Source organism: Vulpes vulpes, chromosome 7 (assembly GCF_048418805.1).
Source record: "Vulpes vulpes isolate BD-2025 chromosome 7, VulVul3, whole genome shotgun sequence".
NCBI lineage: Eukaryota > Metazoa > Chordata > Mammalia > Carnivora > Canidae > Vulpes > Vulpes vulpes.
The window spans coordinates 100,736,478-100,761,971 of record NC_132786.1 but is presented as its reverse complement, the minus strand read 5'-3'; the positions used below and the strand labels follow the sequence as shown (position 1 = coordinate 100,761,971).

The following is a 25,494-nucleotide window of genomic DNA, read 5'->3' as shown; positions in this document are numbered from 1 at the left end:
AAAAATTTTTTTTAAAAAACCAAAAAAACAAAATCTTGATTTAACCCACAGATGGTATTAATGTCTGCATAAACTACAAAGGCAAATACTTTGTGGCAGGAATTATTATCAGCAGTATATGCACAAGTTCATGATCTAGGATTTATAAAACTAAGTACTTTCTGTGACATCTCATGAGCTAATATATTCTTGCTTATAAAACCCTATCAAATGTTCAGCCTGATTCTTCTCCATTACCACAAACTGCCTATTTAGTTGGAAATTTAAGGATGGGAAAAATAAGGACAAAGGCAAAACTTAAAAATATGATAATGATAACTGGGAGCTGGCTATCCAAGATTCTTGCATAGTTCATAAATATCCTTATCTTTGGTAAATATATTGAGCTTTATATTTAAGTGACATTAATTTATTTTGTTTGGGCAAAAGATAATATATCTGGAGGAAAAGTTGTAACCGTAGAGAAGCACAAAGAAACATGCCAATGCTGAGAGAAAAATATAAAATTCCATTACTAAGAGATAATCAGTTATTATCTTTTATTTTTTTCCAATTTTTAAAAAGATTTTCATTCATTCATTCATTCATTCATTAATTTATGAGAGAGAGAGAGAGAGAGAGAGAGAGAGAGAGAATGCATGAGCATTGTGGGTAGGGGCAAAGGGAGAAGAAGACAGAAACCCGAGCAGACTTTGCACCAAGTGCAGACCTTGAGGGGCTTGATTTGGATGTTCAACCGACTGTGCCACCCAGGAGTCCCTCCAATTTTTATGCACAAACATGTTCTTACAAAAAAAAATTCATATAGTATATCTTGTCTTTAATCTGCTTTACTGAGTTAATAGATCCCAGACATTTTTTCATGTCATTAATTAGTATCCAACAATATTTTAATGGCAGCAGAGTTTGCCATTAAATATACTTGAATACATAAAGTCAGTCTTCTATCATGGTATATTTATATTCTTTTCATGGTTTCAGCTTTGGGGCACCTAGGTGGTTCGGTCGTTAAGTGTCCAAATCTTGATTTTGGCTTAGATCATGATCTTAGGATTGTGAGACTGAGCTCCGAGTTGGACTCAGAGATTAAGACTCTCTCCTTCTTCCCACTCCCTCCACTTGCTCTCTCTAAAATTGAATAAATCTTTAAAAAAATAATAAAATGACGAATTTTATAGTTTTATCCTGGTACTATAAGACATACTCATGTAGATAACTCTTCGCTCATAGTCAATTATTTTCTCCAACAAAAACCCCTCACCAACAAAACACCTTGAAAAAGGACTTGAATTATTTCTTTCTTTTTTTTTTTTTTTTTGGACTTGAATTATTTCTTTGAGGGGCAGTTGAAGTCTGGATCCTTTACTCTTTGAGGTTGAATCTTAAGAACTTCAGGCCTGGTAATTCCCTGAGATTTTCCCCAGAGGCCTAGTGGGACCCAAGTACAGAATTAGCTATAGGCTCCTAAAATAATAGTGCCCACAATTCCATTTTTCCTTACAATACTCTTCTGACTATCATACATTATTTTCTCTTAGGGGAATCTGAATGCTCAATGAGGTTTTGCTAATATGCTGAAGCTAAGAAAAACGATGTGGGCCCAACCTAGGTATCTTTGTTCCTAGCGCATTGTTCTTTTCATGAGGGCCTCTCATTAATGCCACTTTTCATATCCAGAGGAAATAAAGAATCTGCACTTAGTTCTTAAAGCAACACATAATATGAACAACTGGATTTGGGCCAAATCCAGCTGCTAACAATCAAACTGCCTCTCATGAGAGTATAAATCCCACAGGATTGGAAGTATTCAAGAGGAGATTGCTTGTCAGGCAGGGTGTGGTAGGACAGACTCCCAAACGAGAAAGAAGTCACACTATTAAGGACGACCTCAAACGTTTGTTCCCACTTCAATATTTTACGGGACTCATTTTCCTTTCGAAAACCTCTTTGGTTGCACAGAATTCTGAGTTCAGTTATTCAAACTCTAATAATCGTTAAATATTATCTGGAGGACTCCCACGAGCCAGGTAATCATCTTTACCCTGTTGAGTGTGTTGAGAGCAGCTGTTGCGGCCACCAGCGCAGGTTCAGCCTTGAGTACGTCAACTTCACACTCTCTCTGTTTCTGGGACACTTCAATCTGAATGGCTGTCACCTAATCAGAGAAGAAAGCACACAAATCCACAAACACAAATCACCCCCTTAGATATTGTTACTGAAGTGTGCAGGCTGACTTAGATGTACTGTTCAATAATTCATTTGTCTCTGTTGTGAACAGGTGAGGAGTCCGTCCTAAAGACCACTTTTTCTCAGGCACCACGTACACAAGCTTTATAGCTTTGTATAAGCACAAATACAGTCATAAACCCCAACTCAAATGAACTCAAATATTGAAGTGCTCCAAGAAGAGCTTTGACTAATTTAATTATAAGGTGCTGCTAATAATGAATTCAAGACAGAGATTCCTATGCTCTTCAATTTTTTTTCCTAAAGATTTTATTTACTTGAGAGAGAGACAGAAAGTGAGACAGCATGAGCTGAGCAAGAAGCAAATGGAGAGGGAGAGACAGACTCCCTGCTGAGAAGGGAGCCCAGTGCAGGGCTTGATCCCAGGACCCTGGGATCATGACCAGAGCCAAAAGCAGATGCTTAACCAACTGAATGAGCCACCCAGGCGTCCCTTCAATTTTCTTTTTGAGAATGTCCTGGACAAGAGGAAATCCAGGCTGGTTCTGTAACATAGAAGATATGCTTGCTAGAAATCCCTAGCTAATTTTTGTTTACATTTGCCTAAAAGCCATGTTGGCTATTCTTTAAGGATATATGTGAAGCTCTTTTTATTCAACTGACTAGAAGCTATTGTTCTTTCTGTGTATGCTTAAGAACAGATATAATTTTTATAAAGACTAATTATTGGTTTCTCTAAGGACCTGGTAAGAAACTACAGATAGGATAGCCCAGTTCTGTCTTTGGCAATGCAACGATCACCCTGATGTGCACCCCAAAGCTGAGGGTCCAGAGGCTGCCTTCAAATGCCAGAGAGGGTGCTACATCAGCCTCTGATACGAACATACATCTATGCCTACAGGGAAGCCATGCTGGTAAACTTGAATGAAGAGCAAATGAGAAGCTTTGGGGTTTTTAATTCCCTTCTTTCTCCCAACACACATACAAAATTCAAATGGTCAGGAAGAGTAAATTTTTGATCCTCAGCAAAAACTGGAGTTTCAAAGCTGTGGCACTGGGCACAGGATCCAATCACCATGGGGCATGTCTTTCAGGGACAGTGACCAAGGGATATAACACGAGAACAAAAGTGCATTTCTTCAGATGTGTTTGGAATGAACAGGTTTAACTATACCATAAATTGAACAGGGCTTACAACAAAAAATTATGTTGTCTAGTACAGCTTTATTAGCAGTAATTACTATTCTTCCAATTAACCATGATTTTGCTGGTCACTGTACCTTTTATGAACATAATTGGCTCAGAGTAGAGATGTGACCTCCTGCCAACACCCACACAGCTTCCGTTAACATAAATAAGAAAACTCTGCATGCTTATTGAGAACTACTCCAAAACCGCAGCCCTCAAAACTGCCAAGAATGTACTATGAAAACTCTAAGAATAGGACATTTTCAGTGTGCTAGATAACACCACTGAGGATGAAAGGGAGTGGAGAGGTGAGTAAATGAGTTAATGCCTCAAGGTTATTTATCTTCCATAAGGATACAGTCAGTCTATAAATGCAGTTTGTTACCATTTATAATAGCATCATTTTACTTTGGTCTCAAGATCACAGAGTTTTAGTACTAGAGCAGTATTTCTTTTCAGTGCTATTTCAATGAGACTGAAAGTTGCTATTTTCCTTCTGACTCCCTTACAGTTCATTGGAGTATTATTCTTTTGGGCAATTTTTATAACCAGAGCCATTTTGAACATTAATAAAAACCCAGAAATGAAAATGAAAAAAAAATACTGGTAGGTTAGTCACCTTATTTCTCATTTCCAATACTCTCTGTGCACTTTCGTTCACATGTCACACGCCACAGTTACCATTACCACAGGAGCCAGCGAAAATACTCCAGTGGCAAAAATACTGTGTATCTTAATGATAAGCCTCAGTGTTCAATTGGTTCAGTGTTCACTTGGAATGTGTGTTTTTTCTTGACTGCTGTTAAAGCAGAGTTTTGGAGATATTCCCATTCTTGGGTACACAGAACTTTTCTGCTCTCTACTTGTCGAAATCTCCTTGAAAATGGTTCATGAAATTTAGGGATGCTTACACTAAGAGAATAAAGTAACATTAATGGCTTATTATGAACTGAAGCATGTCGACCCAAAAATTGATATGGTGAAGCCCAAAGCTTAGTACCTCAGAAATATGACTGTATTTGGAGAAAGGCCGGTTGGCCTGCTATCTAATCTAATCTAGTCTAGTCTAATCTAATCTATCTATCTGACAGGAAGAGAAAGCACATGCAGGCCAACTGGCAGGCAGAAGAGGAAGGAGAAGCAGTCTATCCACTGAGCAAAGAGGCTGATGCAGGGCTTGATCCCAGGACCCTCAGATCATGACCTGAGCCATGAGCCGAAGGCAGATGTTCAACTGACTGAGCCACCCAGGTGTCCCTGGAGACAGGCCTTTTAAAGAGGTATTTAAGTTAAAATGAGCCTGTTGGAATGGGCCCTAATCCACTCTAACTGGTATCCTTTTAAGAGGAGGAAATCTGGACAAGAGCAAGGGACACTCGGGATGTGTGCACAGAGAAAAGACCACATGAAGACACAGCAAGAAGGTGGCCATTTGCAAGCCAGAAAAGAGGTCTCTCCTTGAGAGGCTTCTCCAAGGGGGGAGGGAGAAACCAGACCTGTCAGCATCTTGATCTTGGACTTCTGGCCTCCAGAACTGTGAGAAAGTAAGTTTCTGCTGTTTAAACCATGCAGTCTGTGGTATTTTGTTCTGGAAGCCCGAGCAAGCTAATACACTGCTCTTATCTGCCTTTGGAATATAAGCCCTAGACAGTCCTTCAAAATCCAGCCATACCCACATTTAGAAAAGAAACACATACAAAAACTGAAGACCATTCAAAATCAAGGAGGATGTCCAACCTTTGAAGAGATTATATTAGCCCTGTGATCTGGAAGGTACTTTAACTCTTGAGGATTACACTCAACAAAGAAAGCAGCATGAAAGGGCTCAGAGTATCCCTAGAATCTGGAACTGTAAGTCAAACAAAGGTGGAAAAACTCATTTTCATAGGCTTCATGGTATTTGTGTTGCTTGAAGTCACTGCTGATCATGTCAGTGGTTTGAATGGTTTGTGACTATTGTATGAATCTGAAGGAACAATTTCAACCTGCTGCTCTACAAGAGTTGTCAAGATGCATGGAAAGGCAGTCAGTATCTGCTTAGTTATATTAAATATAACAATGTACTTTTTTTTTTTAAATTTTTATTTATTTATGATAGTCACACAGAGAGCGAGAGAGAGGCAGAGACACAGGCAGAGGGAGAAGCAGGCTCCATGCACCGGGAGCCCGACGTGGGATTCGATCCCGGGTCTCCAGGATCGCGCCCTGGGCCAAAGGCAGGCGCCAAACCGCTGCGCCACCCAGGGATCCCAACAATGTACTTTTTAATAACTTCTCATGTGTTAAGGCTTGAGATCCCAATTTCATAGGATCACAGTGTCCACATATACCTGTTTAATAACTCTATCGAGTCTAGTACATTGCTGAACATATGACAAATGTGAACTCATAGTACATACATATTTTTTTTAATTTTTATTTTTTTATTTAAAAAACATTTTTATTTATTTATTTATTCAGAGAGATTGAGAGAGAGAAGCAGAGACACAGGCAGAGGGAGAAGCAGGCTCCATGCAGGAAGCCCGAAATAGGACTCGATCCTGGGTCTCCAGGATCAAACCCCAGGCTGCAGGTGGTGCTAAACCGCTACGCCACCGGGGCTGCCCCATGTACATGATACTGATTAGCTTCTTGACTCTATATACTCAGTACACTATTTCCATGACCAGTTTAAAATAATTCATTCCACCATTGCCTCGATTTGATTTTTATCTTAGTACTAATCCAAAATATCAAAAAAAAAAAAACAAAAAAAAAAAAAACAAAATATCTCATTACTTGTCTCCTGCCAGTCTTTCCCATTATAATGTAAGCTACATGAGGGTGCTTTGTGTGTCATATACACTCAAGAGCCTAGAATAGTGCCAGGGAAACAAAGTTGCTTAGTATTTGATATTGATAATTAAATTGATCACAATGAGTAAAGAGAGAGTACTTTTATGTTTTGGTATAGATATAAAAAATAGTAATTGTCTTTTTCATGTTTGAAGAACTTCATAAAATATCCAGTCAGATGAGTTCTCATTTGCTACATTTTTTCCTTCTTTGCAAGTATGATTTTGCCTTAGGAATTAATGTGCAAAATGTGAAAACACCTCTGGAGCATTTTAAGATCTCTAAAAGGTATTTGTAGAGACAGGTTATAGAACAATTACTAGAACATCACTTATTTGTGAATGCTTGAAAAATATCTCTTGGGAGGAAATGACTTATGATAATCACATCATATGTGATACCTAATTGGTTAACACAACATAATACACTTCTAAGGCCATCTTATCATTATCAGAATCTCAATGGAAACAATTATTACTAGAATTAGGAATTATATGCCCATCGGCCATGCCAAAGTAATTTATCTTTAACTATAAAAACAAGTTTTTAAAAAACCATTCAGCATCTTGATTTTCAAAGTATATTTCAATTCTTTAGGTGTGGAAGCTACAGGTAAAGATGCTCAATATCTATTAGAAAAAAAGATAAAACAACTCAGTTGTCTATGAATGAATGGCAACCCCATTGGAATAACTCCAGTATTTCTGGCATCATAAAAACCTAAGAATAATGCCATAAAAGCTACTGATTCAATAGCTATTAAATGTGTTCATAATTTATAATTTTTCACCAACCAAGCCCTGATCATAATCTTTTGTCTAAAATGAGAGAATTTATCTCAAATAAATATATTCAATTTTTAAACAAGTAAGATCCCTAAAAGTGAAATGCCTTCAATTTGTGGCTGAATTTCTGGTAAAAGAAGAGGACAAAGAAGTTATATTTATTTCAGAATTGCCAGTCATCCAGGTACAAAGAAAGCAGAATCTATATAATCTTCAAAGTAATTGTTTCCAACAGTAAAACGTAATACAAAATGCCAGGGCCTCAACTGAATCAAAAAGAACAAATTTGGCTTAGGATTTAATAATAAACTCGAGTTGTATTATTAAAATGAAAAATTTGAAAAACCATCTTGCAAAGTGATGGAATGGGCTTTGTTAACAATTGAGTTGTTCAATTTGCCTAAAAACTGAAAACCTTTAGAAACCTCAGAGGTGACTTCATGACCTTTACTGTATTACAAATAGGCCTGATGTTCAAGATCCACATCCATTATATGCTTGAATGAGCTCAGTATTTATTGTTCTTTCATATCATTAAAAGAGCTAAAAGGGTGGGAAAATGCATAATGTAAAGAAAGGTCAAGTGGTAATCATGGTGTGAAATGCTGTTACATGTGTAACTATAATAATTCTTTAGATTTTATGCTCCCTGGAGAGGAAGTTGTTCAAAATTGTTCACCTACAAAGGTTTATTTTGTGCTAAATATAGCTCAGCACTCTAAATGGTGGAATTAGCCTGACCTTTCGCTCCTCAGCATCGGCAATGGCCTTTTCCCGGCTCACTTTCTCCGTCTGGAGCCCAATCTTCGTGATCAGAGCTTCGGTATCGTGATTTCTCAGTTGCAGCTCAGCTTCTTGAGAGGCAAGTCTGGCTTTCAGATCTCCCACCTGAAGGAAAAGTCAGTGTGTGGAAGTGACTTCCAACTGTAACAACAAATACCAGATATAGCTTCTTTTTTGTGAAATGAGCTCACAGATCCCTATCAGTCTGCAGTTTTTAATCCATTTCTACCCTGTTCTGACTTTAGTCCCATGTGCCAAAATATAACCCCATCCTCTCCCCCCACCACCACCAATATAGGAGCAAAGAATAATGTTTTCCAGGGGCACCGTGGTGGCTCAGTGGTTGAACGTCTGCCTTTGGCTCAGGATGTGATCCTGAGGTCCTGGGATCGAGTCCTGCATCAGGCTCCCCGTGGGGAGCCTGCTTCTCTCCCTGCCTGTGTCTCATGAATAAATGAATAAAATCTTTTAAAAAAAGGTAATATTTTCCAGTGGTTTTCTGAAAACTGTAATTTATGTCTGCACTAACTAGACATTTATCTCCTCCAATAGTCTGTGAGGTCAGGGAAGTGCCAACAGCCATCCCCACCTGAGGACATGACACCTGAGCATACATCACTCATAGCCCTGTTTTTTCTGATCCTGTGAAGCTCAGGCTCAAGACAGCAGAAGCCACAGGAAGACTTGCTTGTAAAGATAAGCTGGAAGAAGTAGGCTTTGCTCAGTGGCAAGCCGGAGGACTATGGCTCCACCAGAACATCACTAAAGTTGAAGCCATCAGCACGCCCTGGCTGTTGGTTTTACCATCTGTTTATTCAACCTGTTACTCTGATGGAAATGCCCCCCACACAAGTCTTAGCTCTTCCCACAAAATAAGAAATGGTCCTCTTGGCGCCTTCCACCTCATACAACCTTCAGCCTAATACCTACTACACAAAGGCAAACCACAATCTGCTCTATAGAACAGTTCTGCTCACTTAGTTGGGAGTTCATGAGGTTCCGAAGTACTAGTAGGTTCCTAGGTTTGAGAATCACGTAAAGAAAATCAGATGTACAGTGCTGGAAAACAAACATGTCTCAGCTCTAGAGACACACGAAGGCAGCTTTATATACCATGATAATTAACTCTATTTCATTTCTTTTCCAGAAGTAGGTTATTATGTTTAAACAAATCATAGGGGATCCCTGAGTGGCTCAGCGGTTTGGCGCCTGCCTTTGGCCAGGGGCGCGATCCTGGAGTCCCAGAATCGAGTCCCGCATCGGGCTCCCTGCATGGAGCCTGCTTCTCCCTCTGCCTGTCTCTCTCTCTCTCTCTCTCTCTCTCTCTCTCTCTATCATGAATAAATAAAATCTTTTAAAAAAATAAACAAATCATAGAATCAGAGAACAATCAATCACATATGTTGACTCAATTGCCAAAGGCACTTCGGTGGTTTCATCTCCTGTGACAATATCTCACTACTGTACCAAGGACTCTTGTCACCTCCACCTCAACACAGTCTACTTGCACTTTGCCTAAATGGCACAATTACTATTACTGCTACCTGTACTATTTATTATATTTTAACCTAAGACTGATTTTTTAACCTAAGAACTCGAGGTACAGTGACAATGGCTTATCTATTCTTTTTAGCCATGTGAAACTAGACCTGTGTTAGGCTATAACCAAAAGAATCAACCAAGAGCCTCTGAACAAACTGTTATTATAAGCCCTGATTTTGGTTTCTAAGGGAGCTGTTAGGTTTGAAGTATCTAGTGACTCAAGCCCTGGAAGTGAAGTTATCTATGGAGAAAGGTTGCTAGGCTATCTATGATGACCTAAGCTCATATCTAGAGAGGGGATATGTGGCTCTAAGAGGAATTTATGGCTTTATTGAAATGAATAAACAGGGCTGAAGTTTAGATACATATTTCAAATGGCCTGGATATTCATCTCAGTGGAATTACTTACGGCAGATCTGTAGAGGACACACGCTCCAGTACGGTGGCATTCTGTTCCACACACAACCTGATCCTACACTATAAGGCTTTCCCATTGCCCACATAAGTAACTATGCTTCCTTTCCATAATAAGTAGAAAATTTTAAAACTCTTAGGGAGATATTAAATATTCCAATCACTCCTCTGATATTATGAACATTATATGCACAATTACCTAATGACAAGAAATCGTCAGTAGTCCTTCAATTAAGACTTCATGTATCTTCTTCTTAGACTTTCTGCCTGTACTTCTAGCCAAGGGGAAATAAGGAGACCCAAGCAACCCTGAACTTGGCAGACACCAAAAATAGCCAGTTCCTTTCTTTCTTCCTCTCCAATACCTCATCTTTTTCCCTATGGCTGAGAGGCTGCCACCATAGATGCGTACTCTGTTTTTATACTCTTAGCTCTGTTATTTGGGAAAGGAACTCTAAGTGTGCCACAGGGTATTTTTTCCCTTGCCAAGGGCTGTCCCATCAGTTATGACAGTTCAGTTTGTTTGTTTATTCGAGAGAGGGGGGCGGGGGATAGAGGCAGAGACATAGACAGAGGGAGAAGCAAACTCCCCACAGGGAGCCTGATGCAGGACTCAGTCCCAGGACCCCAGGATCACGACTTGAGCCGAAGGCAGACGCTCAATCACTGAGCCACCTAGGTATGACAGTTCAGTTTAGCTGGTGCTATCAAGTCAACATGTTGAGTTGGGGACATGATTCAAAGGTACACTGATGCTCTGGGAAACAGATCTCCTGCACAAATTGTCTTCTAGCTCAACAGGACTCTGAGGAAAGTCTTCACTAGGAAAAAGAATCTTGATTTAAGTGAGATGGAACTGGAGAGATTGTACAGAGAAGAAAAAGGAAAGAGAAAGGTGGCAGAGAGTAAGAGTAAGGTAACAAGTACACACACAGAGTAAAAAGAAAAAAATTTTTTGAAAGAAAAGGGAAAGATGCACCAATATGGATATATTCTTTGCGGACTTCCTAACAACTATTCTTTGCATCACTAGATGATGGCAACTGTCCTGGAAACCTCCTTACTCTGGTTCCTCTTTCCCAATTGTGGTCCATCTACTCACTATTCAGCACAGATCCGTTTCACCAAGGGCCAGTCCTGGTTTTCGAAATGATGGGTGCAGGAGGTGCTGTGGCCTACAGAATGAGTGGAGGACGTGGCCAGATAGGCCTTCAGAGTGTAAGGTACCACCGTGTGCTTATTTCTAGCCTGGGTACAGACAGGCCACATAGCACGCCTGGGGAGAAAACTGGCCCAATCTCTTGAAAAGCATAGGAGTATGACATGATGGCAATACTCTGAAGGAGCCTTCTGGAATTCCTGGTCTTGAAGGGACCACCATTGAGAATTTTTCTCTCCCCAACTTGAGTCCAGATGGCTTGCAGCAAGCTGAGCCAAAATCTCCATATTTTCTTATTCTAATTTTTTCCTCCCCTAGTCACAGAGAGGCAGCATGGGGCTATGGGTAACAGCTTTAGAGTAAGACACATCTGGGCTCAAACTCCAACCTCACAGGTTCTGTGGCTTTTAACTTTGCAAGTCCGATCTAAAACGTGATAGTAGCAACACCTACTTCATAAAAATGTTTAGTTTTTACCAATAAAATTAAATGGTAGATGTAGAGACCTACACATGGTTAACATTGGGAACATTCTAATTTTCTTCCGATTTACTTCTGAAGGTTAAGGGTACTGTCCTTCAAGGTAGCAGGGGTCTTATGACTGACACAAAGACTACCTCAGACCCTTTGTTCTAGAGAGATGATGGCCAAAAGCAGATGAGACACAAAGGTTGGAGAAAACAGCTATATTTCAGGACCTCAAGCAGAGTAAACCATGTCATGTCATCAGACAGGAAATAATGCCATCACTGGGGGGTTGAGAATCTGAGACCAAAAGGGATCCTACTTCCATTATTGTGTGATAAAATTCCTAACAGGGGGCAGCCCGGGTGGCTCAGTGGTTTAGCACCACCTTCAGCCCAGGGCCTGATCCCAGAGACCCGGGATCGAGTCCCACATCGGGCTCCCTGCATGGAGTCTGCTTCTCCCTCTGCCTGTGTCTCTGCCTCTCTTTCTCTCTGTGTCTCTCATGAATAAATAAATAAAATCTTAAAAAAAAAATTCCTAAAAGGAAATGCAGGACATTAAAGCAGGCAGACAGAAGATGGGAGTGAGCTATGCCTCCTCTTTGAACACTTGTACACTGCTTTGCACTAAGTCAGGCCAACAGTGAAAGGCTCTCTCTAAACCAGCATGAGAGAGGAATCGGCCAATCCTTTTCTAGACTTAAGAAAGCACAAAGAGTGGTTTTTGTTAGTTTTTTTTTTGTGTGTGTGTGTGTGGTGTTATTAAACTGTAAATTTTAGCATTTGAAATGCTAACATGGGTTGAAATGCTGCCTCAGAAGTAACTACTACATATTTCTTAATCTTAAAAGCATACATTTGACTCAGTAGTAACACATCCTGATCTTACCTGAGAGGCTGTGGTTTTTAGCTTTTGGATGCCATTCACCAGGTGCTCTTTCTTCTGGGATACCTCTTTTTGTTTCTTCTTCAACAGATTCTTAAACAGTGATATTTGTTCTAGAAAACTCTTTGGGGTGGTGTAGTTGTGTCTTCTCTCATTCTGGTAATACCTGGTACTCATTTCATTCACGCTAGTATGAACGTGGGCCATAAAGAGGCTAATAGAATCCTTGTCCAGTGGCTGCAAACATAAACATGGTAATTCATATGAAATTCTCTCAAGTTAAAATAAAAATATAATTAAAAAAAAGAATAATCCGCAAAATTATGCAGTATTTTTTTCCCTAAAAGCCAGAACAAATTACAGGAGGATCTGGGAAGAGTTACTTATTATTTAAGAGATATCCACAGGATTAGAGAGGTAACAATAAAGCATTCAGCTTTGCCAAGTAGGGCAAAGGATTTTTATGCACTCCACATACCAAACCCAAAAGCCAACATATAACACAAACAAAGGTTTTCACAACTTGATTTTTATCTATCAAGTGTGTGAAAGAAAAAAAAATGGAGAGATTGAGACACAGTATTCTGAAAGTATTTGTGGTGTGCCTCCAAACTAAACTATAGCAGTCACACATACACACAAAGCTGAAAGTGAGAAATACAGTTTTACAAGAACCCATGTGAAAATGAACAGGATTAAAAAAAAAAATAACAGGACTGTAAAGTATGAAAGTCACGGCTTCTGAGAGAAAAATATCATTTCTATTCTCATTTGGAAAAAAAAACCAACAGAAAACAAAAAAAAATGAGTAACCTCCCTTATAAGATTTACTAGAGAACCCCCCACTATACCATTCTTTCTATTTTGTCCTCTATGACTTCTGAAGTAGTTAACTTTTTAATTTGTGGAGTCACATCTCCCTCATTTTAATGATTATTTATTGCATTCTGTACAAGATGAACCAGGTTCAATTAATCAAGGGAAGCCTAAAAATCAATTAATATGAATTAAATGAGCTACACCAACTCTTAGGAAAGTCACACATAATTTACCAAAGTGTTGTCAATAACGTTCAGACATCTTTGGGAAAATTGCACACAAGTGGCTAGTGATGCAGTTGAACGTTTCAAACCTGCACCATTAATATTACAACCAGGGTGTGAGAAGAGACAGGCCAATTCTTGTTGGTGAAAAACAACTGCTTCCAAGCGACGTCTAAACACTTCGCTTTCCAACCTCATGAAAAATCCGTGAGTAGGTTTCAAATTTGTATATATAGGATGACCCTGCATATCAAAAATCCACCTCACTAGTAACTAATGTTTTTTTTTTTTAAGCAAAAGCTAAATACAGAATGAGGCAACTCCTGAATATTCCTTATTCTCTAGATCTGAGATATGTGTCTGTTACCCAATAGTGGATTCAGAATCCAAACTTATAAGGAAGTTCCATAACTCCATACAAGTGAGATCCCCTGAGGGATTTTTAAAAGACTTAATAAAAAGATTTTTAAAAGAGCTGCAATATGAACATGGATAGAAATTCATTTCTGTCCTGTCTTGTTTTAATGAATGAAAAGTGAGCACATGTCTTTCTACAAGATAAATACTTCTCTGGCCAAGTAGGACCTCCTCATGTGGGGTCGGGTTGGTAGGGGAGGATCTGGCCTCTGCCCAACCATGATCCTTATGAGGAGGCTCCTAGGCTGCCCTGAAAAGCTCTCTCCAACAACAGTTTCATTTGTAAATCTGCGATGGAAGAAGTGGTTTCCGGTAGAGCTGGAAGTGGCCCGAGACAACTTGTCTCAATGGGGCAAAATAACTATTGTTATCGGGCTTAACAAAATGGCACAGCATGGGAGACTTGCAGAGCCAGGGAGCAGCTGGTTGTAATTCACACTGTTTTTCAGAAAACTCTAATCGTTCCAGAACAGACCTCTTTGATGACTGGTCTTCCCTGCATTCTCAATTTGTCACTTTCTCTTATGATAAGGTCAGTAGTGACAGCACTTCCTGACATTAACAGCTGTGGCTTTTAAAAGGGTCATTGTAGAACTACTAATTGCAGTAATTTCATTAGCATAAATTATTTATTCCGCCATTCATTTATCTCCAGTTTTCTTTTTTGGTGGGGGGAGAGGGGGGTAAGTGCAGAGAGGATATGGAGGCTGGAGCTGCTGCAGAGAAGGGAAGGCAATGCTGAATTTTTTCGTTTTTAGAGACTCCAGTGAAGAATGTTGTTCCTGCTACATTTGGGCCCTTCGTGAAAAACCAGTGGATCCGATTCTGGAGTCATTCGGTGGCCAATCATGGTGAGAGCGACAATATAAATAAGCAAAGCGCCAGCATCACATGGTTATAAACCCAAGAGAGAAGCCCTGGACAACAGTGTTGTATTCACTGCATAGTCAGATATACACATGAAACTTTGTTTTCCCCTCGCATTTAGAAAAATGCTTCATTTTTGCTCTCTTGGTGGGTTCACTATAAGTGCAAAGACAAAGCTGTTATTTGGGGCGACGGTTCTCAAGTGGTGGCAGTCCCTACCACACCAAGTACCCCAGCCTCCTGACACGTAACAGCAAATGCCCAGTGTGTCCCTGCTGTTGAAAAGGTCAACTATCAGCAACCAGCAACCAACATCAGAGGCCAACGCTGAATCGAATATTCTAAATGCTATATAGGATTTTACACCTGCCCATGACTGGCTGGTCTCAAGATTATCCTGGTCTGTACTTTTAAATTCAGACTTTCAAGAGCACCGTATTCAAGGAAAGGGACGAGGGACAAAAGAAAATTGAGATGAAGGGAAAACTATTTTTTTAAGCTTAGCTTGGGATCATTTTGTAACATGTAATGTCATATACCTGCAGTCTGCCTTGAAAGTTTCTCTCAGAAATTACTTCTATGTTTATTTTTTACAGCTTTATTGAAGCATAAGTGATATACGAAAAACTGTACAAATTTAATATCTGTTATTTTATAGTAATTCCAAACCATGGGGTTTAAAAATCTATTATTTGTACTTTTTAGCTCCTTTGGGGGCACTCAATAATAGACACTAATTAGATACTGCGGTTGTAAAATTGGTTTATTAAATAAAGAAAATATAATGATACATAAAATGAGCAGTGCTGCATTGGAGCACTTCTAAGTTCCTCAAAGTGCTGATTCCCTCTGAGAAAAGATTCTGGAGGCAGCCAGGGATGCTGGATTTGCATCCCAGGACGCAGGGTAGATTCCCTGTTCTGTACAGTTGGGCAAATGACGGCACTCCCTGAACTGCCTTCTGTCCACAAAACTCCAAGGTTAGATTTTTGGCTCTCCTTTCAGTCTGTTTCTTTTCATCCTTGACTTGCATTCCTTTTTCAGAATAGTCAAACATTTCTACGACAGTCCAGAGCAGGATTTAAGACCGTGGTTTCTGGCATCCCAGTGCTGATGGGGCCCTTACCTGCTGAGTGATCTTGTGCTATGGCCTCCATCCCTTCACCTGTGCGGTGGGGAAGCCAAGGGATCCCTCCTTAGAAGGCTAGTGAGTGGAGGTGGTGGGCACCCCTGCTCTCGGCGACGCTAACAGTGCACCAGTGTGGGTCCCAGGAAGATGACCTCTACCAGAGAGAGCAGCCACGAGGGTTAAATGTGGCGCCCAAGAGTTTTCTAAACCACATACTTGTGTCTTGTTCGTGTTCTCGTTTTGTTTTTTTTTACTGTCTGGTGAATCTATTTTGTTAGCTTGCTTGTGTTTTTAAATTTTTGTCTCTAATTTCAGAGGCAAATTTCCAAGGCCAACGGCAAGATCAAGTCCAGCAAAGGCCAGTCATCTTCAAGAAGAGTTTCAGAAACCAAAAAGGTAGTCTTACTGGTTCTTACTGGTTCTCTGGCACAACATTCCGACAGAGAAGCAATTGAGGACGGCGGGGGTGAGGAGGTGGCAATGCAACCCAGCTATGCCCCCCAGAGCCAGCCGGACAAGGTTACAGATGTAGCTGGTTCTGGCAAGGCCAGGAAAGACACAAAACTACGACTAAGAGGGAGTGATGCCTCCATTTGACTGGCTTGGACTTTGGGCTTACCAGCAAGTACTGGTTCACAGGCAGCTCTAATTAAGAGGACTCTACTCTCAAGGTAGAGGGGATTCCTAAAGTTTATATAACTTCTACTGCTTTTTGCAATTCTGCTCTTAATTTGATCAATATGCACAGAGAAAGAAATGTATGATAAATGGTGTCTTAGTGCATATGCACAAAAGAGAGGTGGGCTGAAGAACAGCGAAGGATGTTAACAATCAAATGGGCCTTTCTTCGTCTGTCTGAATAGAGACTTAAGCCAGTTTGAGACCTAGGGAGATTCAGGTTAAATTTGATTGCATCTGTGTCTGTCTGGATCTTTTAAAATGACCTCAGTACTCTTCGGGAGGAGGCTATTTCCCCCCAAGTTCCCTGAATTTTTATTGCACAAGGCTCTCCACTTTATAAACTCATACTGAACCATCCTCATTTATATTTCAAAGAAAAAACTGTGCTAAAAGTCAGTAAGAAAAACAGTGTTAACATACCTATCACTAACAAAGTGCTGTTTACTGCTCTTCATGCTGCCCATATCATTTTAAAAAGGAACCCAGGGAATCACTGAAGAGATCAGTCCTCACATATATACAGTAAAGTAACTTTCCTCTTTGAGGGACATTTTTCCTCATCAGATTGGCAAATGGTAGTAAAACATGCCATTCATCTGTTACCAGGCCTTGCAAAAAGTTCTGAGTTGAAGAAGTGGAGGTATTTGGAAATGAATTAATTAATTGGAAAAGCTGATGATACTGAACTTGTGGAATTACTCAGTTGTATTGCACGCAAAGGATAGAAGGTTTTAACTTGTCGGTTGGCCAATATGGCCAGAAATGATGGGTTCCTCCATGGTGCTCAGATTTTTATGAGAATGAGACTCCACCCAATGTAAATCTCACTCCTTAGAGGGCTCATCATTTCATTTCCATTCAGTAATTTCTGCTTTCATCAGACCCAGCTGTCAAGTATGTCCATTATTCACTTTGAGTCAAAAACCAATAGCACTACTTATCTTTTAACACCCATTTCTCCTGCTTTTTTCCCTGAATGTTCCTATCTGGAACCCATGTACTTTTCAGGAAGAGCTCCTCCCCATCACCTCCTCACAGCATGTGCTACCTGGCTCCCAGGGATACCCAGGGCACCTTTCCTTCTCTCCCCGCTCACACCACGTGCCCCCATCTGCACTTCCTAACCTGAGGAGTAAGGAGTATATTTTGACACAAAGCTTTCATATAAATACCTGGTGATACTTAATGGTCAAACTATTTTGGTCATCGGCCAGCTGTCATTTAGTTCAACACCAGGGAGCAAAAAGGAGCACAAACGTTTCCTTAGATGTAGGCAGCCTACACCCCTGGGAGCGAAGTGCAACCTGACCGAAAAGTCTATGCCACCGCTCAAAAAACCTTGCCTTTAATGAATCCTTTCTCAGTGGTTAAAGGGGGTCACCTTGGATAACTATCTTACACTCAGCAAATAAGGTCAGCAACCAGGAAGTGCCTAAATTATGCAGATACCTTTCAGTCTTAATGATGAAAATTAAAACTAAGAAAATGATCAAATTAGTGCCCATACAAAAAATTTAAAAGCTATTTTTGACCTCTGCAGAAAAGGCACCACGCATTTTTAGAAGAAGATAGACATGTTGCCCTCTGAACGATAATTGCTGCTCCTAAGCAACAAATTGGGAAGGTGGGAAAGATAAATAAGCATGCAGGGCACTGCAATGAAATCATCTGGCTGATTTGTTCCCAGGCATCATTTCAGCTCAACAGAAATGGCTAAAACCCTTTTAAAATTCCTATTTGACAATCAGCATCCTATAGGAGGCGTCGTGATACCACGAGACAGAGCTTAGCACCTGCCCGGAGGCCTCTGGACTTAAAATGATGCAAGTCCTGCCTCATCCAGCAGATGTCAATGGTCACTGGCATATCAAAGCTCCTTCAGTAGGAATTGTTTTGGAACTGGCGACTAACTTTGCCCGACTAACTTTCCGCCTGCATCAGAGAAGCAAAGGCGAGAAACTTCAAAGAGCTTTGTGTCAAATACCAAGTGAAACCATGCTATTAGCCTTGGGTTACTCCTGTATGAGAAATGAATATTGAGACATGAAGTGCACTGGTCTTTTCTTTAGCAAACCAGTGTGATAAAATGAACTGTACTAAACAGAATTTTGTTACCGAAAGATACATCCTGATTCTCTTCCTAATAAATTGGTATTTTGAACCCTTCTTATAATGATCAGTAGACAAAACAGGGCCCTATGTTCCAGCAGATCTTAGCAAGAGCTCGGGAAGTTTGTGGTTTAATAACTGTCATTATTCTTTGTCTTATTTAATGGTTTTTCAGATTTTAAAGTAAAAAATATCTCTGGCAGATTTTATCTAATGCCAGTGTTATCTCCAATTAAATGGGGCTCCTTTGGTTCTTCAGGGAAACACAGTGAATGTAAAAGCAATGGTTCAGACAGAAATCCACCACTACTGGGAGGGTCTACTATTCTATTTTCCTATGCATGAGAACAAATGTACACGGATTTCCCCAAATCTAAGAGGTGCTGTGCAATGCCTCCTAACCAGTGGAAAAAAGTGGAAATCACTTAGGAAAACCCAGCTACACATTAATATTATTCACTCTTTACCCAGAACGCCAGCTGCCATTGTTTTAAATGTCCAGTTAAGTGCATCCAATGTTGAGTATAGAGACAGGCCAAAGAAACACTTTCTGGATGTGGAAAAAACATCCAGAAATGGAAGAAATCTTTTTTTTTTCATTTCCTTACAGAAATGTTTTGAGTGTGAGCATGAGAAAAGGAGAGAGTAAGTAGAAGAATTTGAATGTCATAGAGCCCTTATATACATGTTTTAGATGCTGTGCAACAGTTCGGCATCTAAGTAGATTAATGGGTGTTTCAGAAAAGACAATAAACCACGTTACAATACAGCTAGCTGCATACAAATAATTAGTTAAGTATGTAACTATGCCCAGATTTCTAACCATCCAGCCACCAAGAGATTCAACATTCCACAAAATATGAAAGGATGTTTTGGAGAAGTGACAGTGATGCTCTTGGAATGAAAGGAGAGCAGAGGGGGTTGTCTCTGTTTACAAGAGACTTTCAAGTGGAAGCAGACATCATTCCTTACACAGCCCCAATTCTATTTTTAGCTCTGAGAATCAGTTTTAGAGTCCGACCTATTCTAGCCTTATCACTCAGTAGAATCAGAAGACAAATCTCCCTAGGCAATGGTCCAACTACCACTTTTTCAAACTATCTAATCAGAAAGGCACTAGATACCAGTAAACTTCATTTCTAGGGAGACTGATAACCTTCCTATTTACATTTCTTTTTTTCTCTAAATTGGGAAGTGTACTGGAAGTGTTGGGTGGTTTTTTTTGTTTGTTTTTTTAGTTTCATACAACCATTTTAAAATGTAATAGGATCTGCACATTTCATTATGGCCAAAGGATTAATGTAATTTATAAAACATAAACCCATAAAACCAAGAAGCAGATACATTATTTGACTTAGGGACTGCTGGATTCATGGGGCTGATTTCTCACCCACCGATACTGTAATGAGAAAAACCACAATTAATTGCCTTACTTTGTTAAGATCCAGCATTGCAGGACTGCGGGTGACTACTCTGTTGTGGGCAGATTTAAGGGACTCATGTTCAGCAAACCCTATACTATGGTTCAAGGAAGTAACGATCCTGGCTTTCTGGTGAATCCGTCTAAATAAGAACATGCCTGTGTGCTGTGTGTGCACACGTGTGCGCAGACCTCTCAACCTGGTACAAGGAGGTCAACCACCATTTCCCACAGAACATGGTCTAACAAAGATGATCTTATCATGTTAAATAAGAGAGAGAACTTTCCCATTGGAGGTGTATTTTGGAAATTATTGAGGACTTTTGGTCAGAGTGAGTGTGTGTGTGTGTGTGTGTGTGTGTGTGTAGGAGAGGGAGGGAGGGAGAGAGAGAGAGAGTCAGAGGCTGACTGACACAACATACCTCAATTCCCTCGGTTTCCTCAATGAACCTCCTGCTGACGGAGACCAGGGCCTCTTGTGGCCACGCATGAAACCAGTCAATAGCTGTGCAGTTAACTATGGCTGGGAACTTCCGAGCTCTCCCTCTCAGTGTGTGACCAACGGGAGAGAAACACAGAATGATCTGTGGAGACACAAAGGGGGGCAGAAAGGGGAGGGTGATGGGTGAGCTGAGAATTATACTGCGATGCTCCACAGTGAAAGCAAGGAGCACAACCAAGCCTGACGGAAACTACCTGAAGCACCAGAGGGGAAGGGGGCATTACCCTCCTTGCTCAACAAAGGATAAACCTGCCCCCAGGGGCCACCCCATAGTAACCTACAGAAACACTGCCATGTACTTGCCTTCCAACTGGTTCCTCTTCTTTTCAGCATTTCTAATGATTATTATTAATAGTGAGGAATGTATTCCTTTCTATTACACAAGTAACTATAGAGCAACAAAAAAAGGAAATACCCAAACCAAATCACCAGGAGAAAATAACACCAATACTTTTCATCTTCTGTCTCCTTCCATTCTGTAATTCATCAGGTTCAATAAAACCTAGTAATTTACTTAAAAATGATTTGTATCATATTGAATGTTTACTTTGTTTTCATTTAAAACGAATCCACTTGCATTCTTCACTTTTTTTTTTAAGGAGGAAAAAATTCAGTTTATACATGTTCCTGATGAGAAAATGTTAAGTTTCTGGCTTAAACTTGAAGTTCTATTTAAGTATGGAATGATTTCAGGGTTAATTTACATCTGAATATGTTTCCACACTCTCTGTAGTGACACAGGGATTCACTTTGGCAGTGGTGTCAGAGCTTGGCTGTGATGGGGTCCACAAGCTGAATGAGGGAAGGAGGAAGGACCTCAGGAGTGACTGAGTGTCCCTTCTGGGCTTCTGAGTGTCATATGGCTCTCAGGTGAGACACCCTATGAGAAGTGCTTGCACAGAGGAGGTGTTCAGGAAGCACTCCTTTCATCCTCTCCGTTCTAAGTTCTTGTGGATTCGAGGGTATCAGGGGTAGAAGGGACGCCAGCTGGGGTAAGGTCTGAGAATGATGACCGTCCTGGTTTCCTCTTCTCTAGAATGGCATGGACTTAATATAAAACTAAGCACAGAATTCTCTTGACTAAGTCTCTAACACTTTGAGATCAGGCAACTAATGAAATCATTTTTCAAAAGGTATATTTTTGCTTTTGATATTTAAAAAACTTACATCATAAAAATCTCCAGCATATAGGAAGCCATATAACATCTTATTGAACAGGTGTCTTCACTATGTTTATTTTATGTATTGTGGCACTTGAGAAACCAGACAGATAAATCCTAGTATTTAACATGTTTACCAATACATGAGCTGACCAGTCATGTATTCATTATATGTGAGGGTCTAATTACAAATTGAACAATTGCTCTAATACTCCATGTACTGAAATAACAAACTTCAGTTACTATGCAAAATTTTCACTTACATCACAGTTCTTAAGAAGGACTCTCCCACCAGCCTTCCTTTCTCCCCATACCTGAGTATTTCTTTCTATCCTAGAAGTTCAATTTCCACACCTAATTTATCTCTCATTCCTGGCAATTTTAGAAGCTTCATTTATAAATAATTATAGCAATCACAAAGGGGAAAAAATATCCTTTGAGATCTTAATTATTTCCATCACTTCTATTTACTGCATTTCTCTTTCTGCTACTGGTACACTACCAGGTCTTAAGAAATTGTTGGAAAACAAAGTATCTGAGCCATGTGTGTTTAAACCTCAAGGAAAAATACTTTGTCTGAGTTAATATAATGATATCCCTTCATTATTTATTGAAAGATAATATAGATTCCTCATTGAAAGAATTATTTTCCTTTTCTACAATTTTACAACTGAAGACTTTTTTCCCTATGTTATTTATTACGGCTCAAATAACAATCCTCCTAATGCCAGCTACATTTTACACAGAGGGCAGTTGGCAGGACATCAATGATTCTCAAAGGATTATTAGGAGCTGGTTAGAAAAGCAAATTCTTGGACCCAACCTAGACCTAAGGAATCAGAAACTCTGGATGGGGTTTGGCAATCTGTTTTCAACAAGACCTCCAGGTGACTCGCAACACCCGCAGCTATAACCTTCTGGTTTCAAATTTTCTATGGGAATACTTAAGCAAAACACTTAACATTTTCAATGCCCCTGCAGTTGGTGAAATACTCATAGAATGCAAGTCTCTTTTTATACAGAGAGTGAAATGAAAAATTTTGAGGATTTTAAATAACTTAGATAATCATGAAGAACCTAAATTCCAGTGTTTAAAACAGACTCCGGGAACTAATTTACAGAAAGATGCTCGGTTATTAGTACTTCCTAAGATCAATTCACTACTCTATAACTCCTAGTTTTGTTAGAAATCTTGCACAGAATTTCACCTACCATCCAGCTTTCCTTGGTAGTGGTCTTATGTGAGATTTTTCTGAGAGCCCATGCTAATGTCTGGAAATTGGTGGCTGTTCTGTTTTTGTTTTCTTTTTGAAAGATTTTATTTATTTGAGAGTGAGTGACTGCATGAGCAGGGGAGATGGCAGAGAGGGAGGGAGAAGCAGACTCCTTGCTGAGCAGGGAGTCCCAGTGCGAGGGGGGTGGGGGGGGGGGAGAGGCTCCATTCCAGAACCCTATGATCACGACCTGAGCCACAGGCAGATGCTTAATCCAGTGAGCCACCCAGGTACCCTGTTCTGTTCTTTTCTCAAACCATCTCCACATTTTTTGATTATGAGCATGGAATGGAATGTCAACTCTGCTATCTGTTCATATATAGTGTGAGTACAGGCATGTTTCTCAATTGTACTGTACTGCCCTCATCTACTAAAAAGGAGAGATCACAGTCACCTCCCAGGGTCACCAGGAAAAGATACTGATCTATAGGAAAGTTCTTGTCACACTCGCTGAAGCCTAAATGGAGCTCCATAAACTCTATGCTGTGTTACTTAAAAAAAAAGTTTCCAAAACTTTATAGGTAAATAAATTTGAGTTGTTGCCTCAAGGAAAAATCGTGTGGGGGAAAAAAGCATCCTGGATAATTTTCCTGTTATATTTCCCTTAATTTCATGAGATTAACACAGCCAAGGATTTTTAAGTAATAAAAATACAAATGATTTTAAAAAGGGTATTAGGTTATCTATAATTTACTTTTTAAGGTTTACCGAGGTATAACTGACAAAGTTCTAAGATATTTAAAATGTAGAATGTAAAATTTTATACACCTAGACATTGTAAAAGGATTGTAAAAGGATTCCCCCACTGAGTCAATTAACACATCCATCAACCCATATATTTATCCTTTGTTGTCACCGTTGAGAACACTGAAGTTCTACTCTCTTAGTAAATTTCGATTATACAATACAGTGCTTTCAACTGTAGTCACCATGTTATACATTAGGTCCTTAGATCTTATGCATCTTATAACGGAGAGTTTATGCCCTTCTACTAATTGCTGCCTATTTCCCCCACCCTCTGGCAATGTTACACTTATCACTTATATGTAGTATTTCTTTCTCCGCCTGGTTTATTTCGCTTAGAGTAATGCCCTTGAGATTCATCCGGGATGTTCCAAATGACAGGATTTCCTTCTTTTTTAAAGCTGAAAATACTCCTTTCTCTTTGTGTCCAAGTGTGTGCATGCATGCGTACATATCTCACATTTTCTTATTCCATTTGTCCATTGATGGACACTTAGCTTATTTCCATACCTCGGCTATTATGAATAAATGTTGCTAGGAATGTAGGAGTGCAGGTATCTCTATGAGATAATGATTTTGTTTCCTTTAGCTATATCACCAGAAGTGAGATTGCTGGATCATATGGTAGTACTATCTTTAAGTTTTTACAGAACCTCCATACTGTTCTCCATAGTGGCTGTACCAGTTTACACACCTGCCAACATTGTACAATGGTTCCCTTTTCTCCATGTCCTCACCAGCATGTGTTAATTCTCTTCTTTTGGTGAGAGCCATTATAAATGATGTGAGGTGAAAAATACCAACAGCACCTTCCATAGAGTTAGAATAAAAATGTGTATGGAACCACCAAAGACCCCGAACAGCCAAATCAGTCTTGAAAAAGAAAAGCAAAGCTAGAGGCATCGCAATTCTGGACTTCAACTTATATTACAAGACTGTAGTGATCCAAAGAGTATGGTACTGGCATAAAAATAGATTCAAAGATCAATGGAACAGAATAGAAAATCCAGAGATGAATCCACAATTATATGGTCAATTAATCTTTGGCAAAACAGAAACTAATATCCAATGGGAAAAGACAGTCTTGATACATGGTGTTGGGAAAACTGACAGCAACATGCAAAAAAAAAAAAAATGAAACTGGACCATTTTCTCACACCATACACAAAGTAAGCTCAAAATGGATTAAAAATCTAAATAGGAGACCTGAAACCATAAAAATCCTACAATAAATCACAGCCAGTAGCTTCTTTGACACTGGCTGTAGCAACTTCTTAGTTATGTCTCCTGAGGCAAGGGAAACAAAAGCAAAAATAAACTACTGGGACTTCATCAAAATAAAAGCCTTCTGCACAGCAAGCGAATAATCAACTAAACATGAAAAAAAAAGCAACCTATGAAATGGGAGATATCCTCAAATGATATATCCAATAAAGGGTTAATATCCAAACCATATAAAGAACTGTTACAACTCAGCATCCAAAAACCAAAAAAATGGGCAGAAATCATGAATGGACATTTTCCCAAGGACATCCAAAAGGCCAACAGACCCCATGAAAAGACGCTCAACATCACTCACCATCAGGGAAATACAAGTCAAAACTCTAATGAGATATCACCTCACACCAGTGAGAATAGCTAAAATTAACAAGTTAAGAAAAAAACAGATGTTGGCAGGGATGTGGAGAAACGTGAACCCTCTTACACTATTGGTGGGAATATAAATTGGTGCAGCCATTGTGGAAAAGGGTATGGACGTTTCTCGAAAAGTTAAAAATAGAACTAAAAATAGAACCACCCTACAACCCAGCAGTCATACTACTGAGTACTTACCCAAAGGATACAAAAATACTAACTCAAAAGGGATACATACACCCTGCTGTTTTATGTATGTATGTATGT

The 25,494-nt window shown here is 39.6% G+C and overlaps 1 protein-coding gene across 1 annotated transcript in view; it reads right to left on the bottom strand.

Annotated features, from left to right (window-relative positions):
* DNAH11 (dynein axonemal heavy chain 11) overlaps nucleotides 1-25,494 on the bottom strand; it is a 314,532-nt gene that overhangs the window by 100,450 nt on the left and 188,588 nt on the right. The window contains exons 55-58 of the mRNA XM_072764523.1: nucleotides 20,335-20,496; nucleotides 12,250-12,483; nucleotides 7,737-7,883; nucleotides 2,042-2,155 (exon numbers count right to left, since the gene is read on the bottom strand). Of these exons, the coding sequence (XP_072620624.1) occupies nucleotides 2,042-2,155; nucleotides 7,737-7,883; nucleotides 12,250-12,483; nucleotides 20,335-20,496 (657 nt within the window). The remainder of the gene's footprint in view (nucleotides 1-2,041; nucleotides 2,156-7,736; nucleotides 7,884-12,249; nucleotides 12,484-20,334; nucleotides 20,497-25,494) is intronic.